Source organism: Prinia subflava, chromosome 8, assembly GCF_021018805.1.
Source record: "Prinia subflava isolate CZ2003 ecotype Zambia chromosome 8, Cam_Psub_1.2, whole genome shotgun sequence".
Taxonomy (NCBI): domain Eukaryota; kingdom Metazoa; phylum Chordata; class Aves; order Passeriformes; family Cisticolidae; genus Prinia; species Prinia subflava.
The window spans coordinates 5,807,696-5,820,141 of NC_086254.1; the positions used below are offsets into that span (position 1 = coordinate 5,807,696).

At 52.7% G+C, this 12,446-nt stretch overlaps 1 protein-coding gene across 1 annotated transcript; it reads left to right on the plus strand.

Annotated features, from left to right (window-relative positions):
* Positions 1-10,505: 10,505 nt before the first annotated feature.
* On the plus strand, positions 10,506-12,196 carry LOC134554395 (uncharacterized). Its single transcript, XM_063404939.1, has 2 exons — positions 10,506-10,845; positions 11,266-12,196. Exons 1-2 carry the CDS (start codon positions 10,670-10,672, stop codon positions 12,014-12,016), a joined length of 927 nt encoding a protein of 308 aa, XP_063261009.1. The 5' UTR covers positions 10,506-10,669; the 3' UTR covers positions 12,017-12,196.
* The last annotated feature ends 250 nt before the right edge of the window (positions 12,197-12,446 follow it).

Below are 12,446 nucleotides of genomic sequence, written 5' to 3' on the forward strand. Positions count from 1 at the left end.
GGCCTTTTCTTCCTTTAATTAAATAGAAAATGTCTGCCTCCAAAGTCATTAATTACTAATGACACAATTAGAGCCAGTCAAGAGGGGAAGGAGGGAGACGACGAAAAAGAAAAAATGAAGAGACAAAACAAACTCAGTGCCCCCAAAAAAACCCACTGGCAATTGGAGACGTCTGAAGCTTGAGAAAAATTAAGGAATTAATTGCTTGATTTGAAGTTATTTCTCATTCCTGCTGGGCCCACCCAGGATGGGATGGAAACCACCTTCCAGAGCTTCCCAGAGCAAGAGAGGGCTCCCATGGAATCTGATTTTCCTGCTTGGAGCTGATCCTGAGGCCTGTCAGGGTCCTGAAAACCTGGATTTAGCTCCATAATCCAAATATCCAAGATTTTTTGACTGTTCAGTCCCCCCAGAGGTGGGGAGGGAGAAAAGCTCCTAATCCATGGTTTTGTCTTGCAGCAATTATGTGCAAATGAGTTAATCACAGGGTCACAGGAGCCAGAACCATTAATTAATCCCCAGCATGAGCTGCGGAGATGAATTCTTTGCTGCAGTAAACAAACGTGAGGAACCTGGCGAGGCATCAGCTCCTGCTGGATGATCCCAGAGCTCCCTGGAATGCCTGGTTTGACCCTCCAGACCACAGAGCAGCCTCTGCATCCCTGCCAAACCTCAGGAGCAGCTTTTGGGGAAAGGGGAGCCGGGGAATGAGCACAAATCCACCCCTGGAAAAGGTCTGAGGCAAAGGGTGCTGCTCCCTCCTGGTGTTCCCAATGTTTGGAGCAGGGATAGGACACTGGATCCCGTTAAATCCCAACACATCTCCAATGAAAGGGATCTGAAACCAGCCCAGAACAAATGAAATTTTATTGTAAATCCTTGGAAAATATCCTATTTTCTCTTTTTTTTCATCTTTTTCCCCAGATTTTTTTATACTTCCCCTCAGTTCCCCACATGAAGCGGTTGGAAAGGGCAAGAAACCTCCTGAAATTCCTGTGGCAAATTCTTCCTCTAAACCCAAACCAAAAAAACCCTGATTTGCTTTAGGCTGTGTGAGCTGACTGCGCACAATGAAATGAGTTTAAACCCTCTATTTATTCAGCTAAATGGAATAGGAATAATGGAAATCATCCCAAATTCCTCCTGGACTGGGCAAGGCAGGATGAAGCTCCCCTGGCTGGCTCTCAGCAGCTGCCTGCTCTGCATCCCTTTATCATTCCCCTGCTCTCCCTGGGTCTGTGGGCTCATCCCAAGGGAGAGACCCCCAGATCCCGATGCAGATGCTCAGCATGGACACTGCAATCCCAAAAAAACAATTGAGGGAAGCTGGAAAGGACATTCCCTTCCATAGCAGTGGGAAAGCTGAGGGGTTTTACACACTTTCCCCAAAACCCCATAATTTTAGGGCTCGTCCACCCTTTTCTTTTTAATCTCAGACAATTAAAACCCATCAATCCATTTGAAAGGATGCCAGAACTTCCCGCTTCAAAGCAATCCAAAGGGAGCTGAGTGTCCTGAAGTGAAATTTCTGATTTGAAAGCAACAGAATGGAACACCCCAGCTCCTCCCAGACACATTCCTGGACTGGTGCCACCAGTGGTGGGTTGGACATTGGAACAAGGGACTCTCACTGACACGGGTTAATTCCACAATTCCAAATCCTTGCTGCTGTTGCATCCAGGATAAACCACACAGGGGTAAAGGTGGAGCCCAAAAAACCACCCCGGGTGCTGGCCCAGGAGCTCAGGGTTTGACACTTAAACCCCATCCACGGGTTCATCTTCAACCCAAATAAATCCCTTGGAGCAGCAAAAACCATTTTTTTTAGGGATAGGGAGCAAAAATCACCTCCAGACACCAACCAGTGACGAGAGATCCATCAATTCCTGTGCTCCAGCCATTTCCAGGAGAGCAGGGGCGTTTTCCTGGGATTTCTCCTCTCATTTATGGGATCCCTGACCTTTATAGGATTGGCTGTGTCTCCAAGGCCTGGCAATGTTTGTTCTCCTGCTCCCTCTGATCCCTCTCTTCCCAGCCCTGATAACCTTTGGGAAGAGGTTTTTGGGAGCCCTGTCAGCCACAGGGAAAGGTGTCCCAGTGCCCTGGAGGTGCAGGGAGGGATCAGGATGAGGAATCTCCCATGGAATGGGATATTTCACATCAGAGCCTCCCATGCTGGGGGATCAGACAGGAAGAGCTGGGCTGGGAGGAGCAGGGCAGGGTGGGCTGGGAAGGAGCTGCTTGGTGACACTTGGGGACAACACAGCCCCAAGCACGGTCAGAGAGCAAAATTCCACGGGGAACAGAATTCCTGCTTTGCTCAGGTGAGGATGTGTCAGGACACAAATCCTCCAGAGGTGCCCAAGGTGTGAGGGCTGAATTAAAACCTTCAGAGAAACTAAAATACATAAATCCACACAGAAATGGGGTAGAAATGCGAGTTTAGCTTTAAATAAGTAGAAAATACATCAGGTGCCTTTAGCAAATAAGAGACTGGATTAAGTAGTAAGAGAAGGACCTAAAACCTAGATTAAAGTTCAGCAGAATAACCTTTTGCAAAGTTAGTCAAGCTCTAGACATCACAAAAACAATGCAGCCTTGCTGAACATTCCTAGATGGAACAGATAGAGCTTTATGCATAGAATTTGTGTTAGAAATTAGGAATATTGTAGTATGGCAATCTTAACTTAGGATAGGTCCAGCAAGACAGTAGAAAACTCATGTTTAAACCTGATTGGTTAAAAATAGGATAAAAATAAACTGTTTTGAGGGTGTTAGCATGCTCATGGGATGGGAAGGATGGGAAGGAGGGGAAGGAGGGGAAGGAGGGGAAGGATGGGAAGGAGGGGAAGGAGGGGAAGGAGGGGAAGGAGGGGAAGGAGGGGAAGGAGGGGAAGGAGGGGAAGGAGGGGAAGGATGGGAAGGATGGGAAGGATGGGAAGGATGGGAAGGATGGGAAGGATGGGAAGAATGGGAAGGAAGGGAAGGATGGGAAGGATGGGAATGCTGAAGTCCAGGGATGGGGATGTCTCTTCCCCAGGACTCCTGGAGTGGTACCTGGAATCCAGCCCTGATTCACCCCAGGAAAACCCTAAAAACCCCACAGAGGCTCAGGGATGGTTCTGGGGCTGCAGCACCCAGGGACAGCAGGATGGAAAAAATCCTTGGATCGTGGGGAGGCTGTGGGGAAATCATCCAAACAAGGAGCCCACCCTGCACTGAGCCATAATCCCCTGCTGGAAAAGGGGAAAAAAGGTTGGGATATCTCAACCCTGCCAGCAGCAGAGCAGGAGGGAGGCCAGGCAGCTCCCTGTGTTAAAAGAGAGGGAGAAAATGAGTCCCTTTTGGTCTCCTCACCCATTTGCACACATCAAACTTCCCAAATGCTAAGCCAAATAAAGTCGTCTTATCGGTGTATTACCACTTAAGGCTCTTTCAGGCAGATTTAGGATGAATTAGTGCTTTTTTTAACCACAAAAAAACCCAGCAAAGTGAAATTTCTCACTCCATCAGCCCATGCAGCCTCTGCCTTAACCCTTGGAGGGGACAGCGGGGTCGAGGCTGGGCCAAGGTCGCTGCTGGTGCCTTTGGTGTGGAAGGTGCTGCTTCCCATGGATCCTGGAGAATCTGGGAAGGTTTGGGATTGGCTCCAGAGCACCCTGATATTCCCTTTGTTATGGTGAGTTTTGCAGCTTTTGGGAACACAGGGGGTGCTCCAAAGCCCCTCCTCAGCTCCAGCAGTGGGAAAACGCCCTTGTGGCTCGTTAGGGAGGTAAATTGGCCACTGGATGGGGATGGTGGCGGGGGTTGTGCCCATCCTCAGAGCCCCAGCCCGTGCCCAGGGACCCCTGTCTGTGTCTGGAGGGGGAAATTCGGGATCCACAGCAGACCCAGGTCTTGTCCTGCTTCCCCCCCAAGCTGGATTTGGGGCACAGTGATGGATTTGGGGCACAGCAGGAGGAGTGATGCTGTCTCAGCCTGTGCATGGAGGTAAAATCCATGAGGAACTCGAGCACAGAGCCTCTCTCAGCTGGGAAAAGGGGAATGGGAGCCTGGAAGTGCAGGGTGATGCGCCCCTCTCCCAGTGCCCTGTCACAGGGGTTGTTTGCAGCTCCGTGGCCAGGAGCACAGAAAATTCACTCGATGTGAGCTCACAGGGGTGGAATTGTCCCCCCCAGAGCAGCCACGGAACGCTCCTCCACCCATTAGAGAACCACCACTCGTTAGCAATTAACTGCTTGACTTAATTGCTCTCCATCCCTCCCACTGTTCCGCTCTTTCAGGAATGCTGATGCTTTCCAAAGCTTTTTTGGTTTTGGTTTTTCGGGGTTTTTTTTCCTGTGTGTGTTTAGCAGGGAGCAGCCGTTGGAGGCTTTGTGGCTAAAATTATTCCTGGGGATGAATGGCTGTGGCTTCTGGAGCCTCCAGGAACGGAGTCACCATCTGCTCGTGCTTCTCAGGGAGACACGTCCTCAGCACACACCCCCACACAGCCCTGCTCCTCCCGGGCAGCCACACGGGGCCCAGCCCGGCTGGGAATCATTCCAGGGGGAAAAGCCGCTCCAGAGGGGACCACAGCACTCGGGAAGCTGCCAGAAGGATGAGGGCGCTCCAGATGCTGTGGGTTCAACCTGAGCAAGGCTGGTGGGCCCCGCTCTGGAGGGGGGTTGAGAGGCGTGGTTGAGAACCTGGGGTTGGTGTAGCCACCATCCCTTCCCCAGCCACCATCCCTTCTTCTCCAGCCACCATCCCTTCTTCTCCAGCTACCATCCCTTCTCCAGCCACCATCCCTTCTTCAGCTCCACCATTCCTTCTCCAGCTACCATCCCTTCCTTCTCCTGCAGCCACCATCCCTTCTTCAGCTCCACCATTCCTTCTCCAGCCACCATCCCTTCCTTCTCCTGCAGCCACCATTCCTTCTCCAGCCACCATCCCTTCTCCAGCAGCCATTCCTTCTTCTCCAGCCATTCCTCCCTTCTCCAGCCACCGTCCCTCCATTCTCCAGCAGCCATTCCTTCTTCGCCAGCCACCATCCCTTCCTCCTCCAGCCATCATCCCTTCTCCAGCCACCATTCCTCCCTTCTCCAGACACCATCCCGTCCTCCACCCACTACCCCTTCCTTCTCCTGCAGCCACCAACCCTTCTCCAGCAGCCATTCCTTCTTCTCCAGCCACCATCCCTTCTCCAGCCCCATCATTCCTTCTCCAGCCACCATTCCTTCCTTCTCCTGCAGCTACCATCCCTTTTCCACCCACCATTCCTTCTCCAGCAGCCACTCCTTCTCCAGCCCCACCATTCCTTCTCTTCCATCCACTATCCCTCTCTTCTCCAGCCACCATTCCTTCTTTCTCCAATCATTCCTTCTCACCGGGCAGTCCTGTGAGCCTGGGGAACCTGCTCCTAACCATGCTCCAGAAAAGCCTCCTCTGTATCCCCAAAATGCCAGGCTGCGCTGCCAGTGCTGGATTTGCTGCACAAACCATCCCTTGGGAGTAAAGCTGGGCTTTTTTAGGGCTTGGCAATGTTTTCCCCTCTCCTCAGCAGCTCCAGGGCTCAACCAGGGTGGGAACAGTTCACTCCAGGGCAGCTTCCAACACCTCCTTCCCAATCTGCATGGGGTTGCCACGGGCACAGCACTTTGGGCTTTTCAGCTGGGATCTTCCAGGCTCAGCCACGACCCAGAGCTTTGGGAACAGGGTTTTTGGCCACTCTGTGGTGGTTCCTCTCTGCCCTTCCCTGGACAGAGCTCCCTTGGGCACCCACCACCAGGAACTACAATTCCCTGTCCCCCAGAAGAAGAAGCTGCTGAGATGTTGCTCCTCTTGGCCACCAGCCTTCTGCAGGACGCCCCAGGCTCTGTTGGGGTTGGCACCCAGGATATGGAGACCCAAAAAACCTTGGGAATGACCCAGCAGTGGCCACCAAGGCCTCCAGGCCATCCCTGGCAATGTGGGGCTGATCTGGGATGTTCACAGAGGTGACAATCCAGAGTCAAACCTTGGCAGGTTCACCTTCAACAGGGCTGGTGCCCTTCCCACGTCCTGCCGAGGATGAGGAGCCACCAGCAGAGCTGGGAAGAGCCTCCCAGGGCTCAGCCTGGCAGAGCCAGATGGCGCAGGAGGGAGGGTGGAGGAGCGGTGCCGCAGCTCCGCCGGCATCTCCCGGCGTGGGAGGTGCCTCCTGCCACGCTCCAGGGGCTGGGTGGCGCCAGGAGCAGCTCCAGGTGCTGCCCTTCCTCGTGTCACCCCTGCAAATCTCCGTGCCCTGGGCTGGGGACACGAGGCTCTGCCACACGGGAAATGATCCGGGGGTTTCTGGCACCGTGGTGATCTCCCCCCATCTCCAGCAGGCTCCAGTTCCCAGCGCTGGCTGCAAAGAGAGTTTTTTCCTCTCGGTGAGGAATCAGCTCCTTTCCGATTCCTTTTCAGGGCCTGCCAGGATGAGAGGAAAAATGAAAATATGCTAAAGCTCCAGCTGGGTCTGAGAGACCCTCCTCGACCCTGCTCTGCAGTCTGTTAGCACCAACTCCACTCTCCTATTCTCATTGATTTCCAGAGCTCCTGAGCCATCCTACTGAATTCTGAAGCTGTACAGGCCTCTTTTAAAAAAATATATATGTTTTTTTTAAAAAAAGAACACTTTCTTCCCAAGGCAAAAGCTGACTCTTTGTGTCCTTTTCACACGAGGCAAGTGGAGCTCACTTTGAAAAAAAACACCACAAGGGCAGGGGCCATCCCACATCCCCCCATCCCAGCTTTCCTCCACTGCACCAAAGCAGATGAAAAGGGAATTTTCAAGTCCTCATTCAATGGGGAAAGTGCAAGGGCTGAGTTTGGATTCAGGTGGGAGGAGGTGATGCCTCCATCCTTCCCCACAGCTGCTGCCAGCATCCCCACCCTGAGATCAGATTGGATGTGGTTGTGGGAAACTGCCCCCAAAAAGCTCCATCTTCTCCCAGGAAAAACAAGCTCCAAAAGAAAATTTTATGCAAGACAAAGATCCCTTTCCCCTCTCTCCGCTGCAGCCACGAAATTGTCATTTATTGGTGAATTTAGAGAAGCTTTTTTTGGGAAAAAATGTTCTTGGAGACCTTTGCTCGCCTCCCACTTCCAGCCCTGTTTTTCTGACTTTGGAAAAGAAAAAGATCTGGTCTCCATGAAAACCTCACACGGCTGCTCTGGGAGAATCCAGCTTGTTGCTGTTGTTTTGCCCTGGGATGGCTTTGGGAAGCTCAGCTTCCCGGAGGCTCCCAGGAAATGAGGGGTGGAAGATGGAAAATGGACAAACATCCAACCCCACCGAGTCCTCCAGCGCAGCTCGGACCTGCTGGGGGGCAGCAAGGCTCCAAAGCGGGGCTGGAGCTGCCTCCCAAGAGCTGCTGCCCCAAGGAAATGGGCTGAAATCCCCGGATTGTGCCAATTAAGGGCATAATTAGGCGCATCAGTCGTTAATGCAACCCACAGAGACTCCGGCCACAGCTGCTCCTTCCATGGACATGGGAAAACTTGTCCATCTTCCCCGGAATTCCTGGGATCGCTGATGCCTGGGGAACGGCTCCAGCTCCCAGATCCCGAGGCCCCAGCCCATCTGCAGTGTCCCAGATCCCGGTTCCCTCCTCCAAGAGCCTCCAGGGCTCCCAGCAAAGCTCTGAGCTGCTGCCAGCCCCCCAGGGGACAATTCCCACCCCGCAGTGACACTTTCTCCATGGATCACCATCGCATTCTCCCTCCCCTTCCCACCCCTGCCCGCCTCCGAGCCAGCAGAAACATTTCTCTGCGTGTCCTTTGCAGACCTGGGAGGCAAAAAGGGATGAGGAGCCGTGGCTGTGCATCCCAAATGTTTGAGGGAAAAGCAGCAGCAGCTTGGAACTGTGAGCAGGGGAAGAGCTGAGTTAATTAAGAGGAGCAAAATGAGGGTCTGGGGGAGCTGATGGATCAAGGACTGCTCACAAACCCTCCAAACACCTCCTGTGTGCCACAGGGCAGCAGAAAATGTGACTTTACTGCCCAAACCTCTGGCAGAGCCAGCTTTTCTTGGGAAAAAAAAAACCCTTTTTGCACGGTTCAGAAAAAACAGGAGCTTCACATCACTCTGACCTCCTGCTCTATTCCCGTCCCCACTGTTCTATTTCTCCTGAAAAGTCATCATTTTTCCACTTGATCCCTGAGCTCTTTGTCCAGGGAGATGGAACATCCAAGGTCCATTTACAGCACTGCCCTGACCCCGGGGCTCTGGGTTTGGGAAGCTCTGGGAAGATTTCCCCAGCTCAAAGCCTGTTCCCCTCGGGTGGCTCCTCTCCACTCCCCTGGCTCTCTCCCTCTCACTCTTCCAGCAAGGGAATGAATCCCAAGTTCTTTTCCCTGGGATGAGGCTGGGCACCTTTTTCCTTGAACAAAGCCCTCGGTGGGAGCTGGCTGAGGTGGGGTGGGGTGGTTGGAGGGGCAGCAGGGGCTGAGCTCTCCAAGGGCGCTCGAATTTTGGTACAGGCACAGGCAGAATTTCGATAATTCTGATTTTTGGCTCTGCTGACCTGTGTTTTTCCTCAGAGCTGCTCCCGGGATGCACATTCCCAGGAGCCAGCCCTCTCCCAGGCCCAGCTTCAAGCAGGAAGCATTTTTGGCTCCTTTGGGTGTCAAACCTTCAGCCCAGCACCTCGGAGTGATGCTAAAACAGGACAAAGGCTCTCCCAGGCCAATCCCCTTGTGGTGACCTCTCAATTCCAACATTTTACTTGCAGAATCCTTTCATTTTTGCTTTTTTTTTTTAGCCAGATTTGGTCCTGTTCAACTTGCAGATGAAGTTTTTACCTCCTGCAGCAATGGCATGTGGTGCCAGACACCCATCTGACTGCTTGGCCCGGGGCCAGCACTCCCTGCCCTGCCAAGGATCCCAGGAATTTCACCCCCGGATGCGACTCCGGATCCTGTTTGCTTCCCACAGCAGGGCCTGGTGCTGGCACCGAGCTGGAATGGGAGCAGCACCCCCAGAAGCTGTTCTGGGAGATGAATGGGGCTGTTTTGTTTTTGCTCTTTGCATCGAGCTTGGAGCTGCAGATGGGCCCAGCTCAGAGGAGGGATGGGCTCAGGTCTGTGCCAGGACTAACCTGAGCCCAGACATTCCAGAAAAATTCCCTCTCCAATTTTTTTTTGTCTTTCTGGAGCTGGCACAACCCAGGCTGTCCCTCCTGGGTCACCCTTCACTGTACCAATGCATTTCCACACTCGAGCAGGTGTTTCTGTGTGAGGAAAAGAGTTTCAGCTTACCTTAGAACATGTAAGGAAGTTAATCTAGAATTTTCCATAACCTTCTCATTGTAAGTAGCCCAGTGCCAGCTCAGGAGCCCTGACTGGGATTTAGAAATACACCCCAAAGCCTGGTGCCTATTTCATTGGGCAAGGTGCTGAATAGCCCCCCTAGACCATCAAGTGCTAAAGGGACAGCACAGAGGAGCTTTTTTGGACTGCCTTAGTCAGTGTAAGAGTGTTCTCTGCACTGTGTTCGCCTGACATTTTTTGTTTGATGATGTTTGTTATTTTTGTCATTATTAAAACCTTTTTTTTTTAACAAAACGTGCCCAGAGAAGTTGTTAAGCCACTCTGGGAAGTTGCAGGCCAACACTCAGACTTGATAAATCTTCACGGAGCTTATTCCATTCTGGCCACCGCGTGCAAGATTTCATCACTTCACATCTCCCCATGTCCTAATTCTGCACTGAATCCCTGGGAGCCAGATCCAGTGGGACACCAGCACTTACCTGGCCAAAAATCCCACCAATCTCATCAGTCTTGGCAGGAATGAGCCCAGACTCTCCTCCCTGCTGGATTTTCAGGCCTGCCCGGGGTCTCAGCTGGAGGCTGAGCTCAGAGTCCTCCTCTGCTGCCCATCCTTGGGGAGTGACTTTGCCATTCCCACCTTGGGGCTGGCAGGGGTTGGGTGTTCCAGCCTGGAGCAGCCTCTCACAGGAGCCCACAGCAGGGGAGAGGGTGGGTGAAGGCCCCGGGGTTCACTCAGGAGCTTTTTCTCCCTTTTCTTTCCCTAAAACCCAGGCTGGAATATTCCTGGCATTATCGGAATGATCCCCTCCTGCTTTTGGGGCTGAGCAGGTGAGTGGAACTGGAGCATCCTCCGGAGTTGGGGATGTTCCTGTCCCATCCCAGTGGCTAGGAAAGCCCTGCAGGAATCCTCTCCCTGCTTTGTTGTTGTCACCTCCTGTCCCCACTCCTGGGGAGGAAATCAAAGCCCGGAGCTGGAGAGCTCCGGCTCCTCTCTGAGCAGGGATCCATCTTCCCCAAACACAGGAGGGGTTCTCCTCTCCCAAACCCTTCTAAACCCAGCAATACACCATCATTTAACCCAAAATACAAACCCTCTTGTTTAAATCCCTGAATTAGGAGGAAAATCCATCCTTCAAGTGTGGGGCTGAGCCTCGCCTGTGCCCCCCCGGGGATGCGCTGGGGCGGGATCGGAGCTCTCCGGGATTTTGGGGGGAATTTTGGGGGGAATTTTGGGGGGAATTTTGGGGGGAATTTTGGCTGCCGGGTGGCGGCGGCTCCATTTGGCAGCGCAGCAGCGGGGACCTATTTCTGTCACCCTTCTGCCGAGGGGAGGGCTCGGTTTTTTCGGGGCTGCTCGGCTCCCGTTTCCCAGGGAGGGGGAGCTGCCGATCGCATGACTCAGGGTGCTGGAAGGAAAAGCGCGATGAAAACACCGGGGCTCTCGGCTCCCACCTCCTGTCTCTCCCTGCCGCAGCCAGAGTTCATCCAGCTGTTTCCTCCAGCTCCAAACCCGCTGCTAAAAATACTCCGGAAAACTCGGCGATGCTGGCATTCCAGCGTCATCCCGAGGTTTTTCCATGGGATTTTTAAGTTTGTTGTTTTTTGGGGGTTTTTTTGTTTTGTTTTGGGTTTTTTTTTGTTTGTTTGTTTTGTTTTGGGTTTTGTTGGTGGTGGTGGTGGTGGTGGTGGTGGTGGTGCGGGTTTTTTGGGTTTTTTTTTTTTTGTTTTTTTTGGTTTTTTGTTGTTGTTGTTGTTTTTTGGATTTTTTTGTGGTGGTGGTTTTTTTGTGGTTTTTTGGTTGGTTGGTTGGTTTTGTTTGTTTGGTTTGGTTTTTTGGTTTGGTTTTGTTTTGTGGTTTGTTTTTTTGGTTTTTGGTGTGGTTTTTTTTTTTTGTTTGGTTTGGTTTTGGGTTTGGGTTTTTTTGTTGTTTGGTTTGGTTTGGTTTTGGTTTTGGTTTTTTCACTCTTAGTTGCTTTTCCCTGTGCACAGGAGCTGCCCAGGTGCTTCCTGTGCTGGACCAGGGTTTGGGATGGGTCGGGAGGAGGATGAGGATGGGGCTGCTGAGTCAGAGCTGCGAATGCCACCCCTGGGAATGACCAGATCCACCCCAGCCCCGGGCTGTTCCTGGTCCAGCGGGGAAATTTTCCTGCTCTCCCACTCCCCAGCTCCTCCCCAGCCTGGAGCTGCCCACCAGGCGAGATTTGGGCGGCTGGAGCATCCCCAATCACCCCTGAGATGCGGATCCTGGGGGCTGGGCAGGGCAGCAGGATGTCCCCGTGCTCATTTGTCCTGTTGGCTGCTGGACACAGTCGGATTTGGGGGAAAGGCTGGATTTGGGGTGGTCCTGGGAGGGTGGATTTGCTTTGCCAGAGCAACAGGAAAGAGAAGCAGGGATGTGGTGGCTTTTCCTCCACACCATTCCTGCGTGGATTCAGCTGGCACTGCCCCGTGTGATCCATCAGTTCTCCCTGAATTATCTCCTGCTCCCAGCCTGAAAGGAGAGAGCTCATGTGTTGTGATTCCAAGAAAAACCAGGACAATCCACTCTGCCCGGTGTTCTGCTCCTTTTTTTCCCCCTTCTCTTCGGTGTCTCCCATCCTTGGGCAGCCCCCATCCCTGGAATTGCCCCTGGATGCCGAGATCCAGGTGCTCTCCCTGCAATCCCAGCCCAGCAGGGAATTACCTCGAGGAGCACTTTCCTTTCGGACTGTCCATTTTAACCCCCTCTTCCTTCATTTAATTCCATCCTTCCTCCCTCTCAGCCCCGGGAGCACATCCCGATATCCGCACAGAACTCGTCTTTAATTCGCCTCCGCTATCAAAAAGAGGAGGGAAAAAGAAGAGGCCACAATTTGTCTGACGGGATCTTTGTCTCCCTCTCATCCCAAAGTGCTTCCCAGAGCCCCGAGTCCGTGCTGGCAGCGCTGTCCCAGTCCCTCCCAGTTACTCCCAGCCCCTCCACCAGTTAATCCCTTAATGCTCTCCCGACACGCTCCCATTTCCTGAGTGTTTCTCTTCCTCCCCCCCTACCCCGGAGCTATTTTTACGAGGCCTTTTGTTACTTCCTAATTGTCCAAACCACTTTTCCACATTTCTCTTGATAAAGGCAGATTTCTAAAAGCAGTTCGGCATCTCAGCCATTTCAGCCTCATCATCTGTCTCATCCCTTT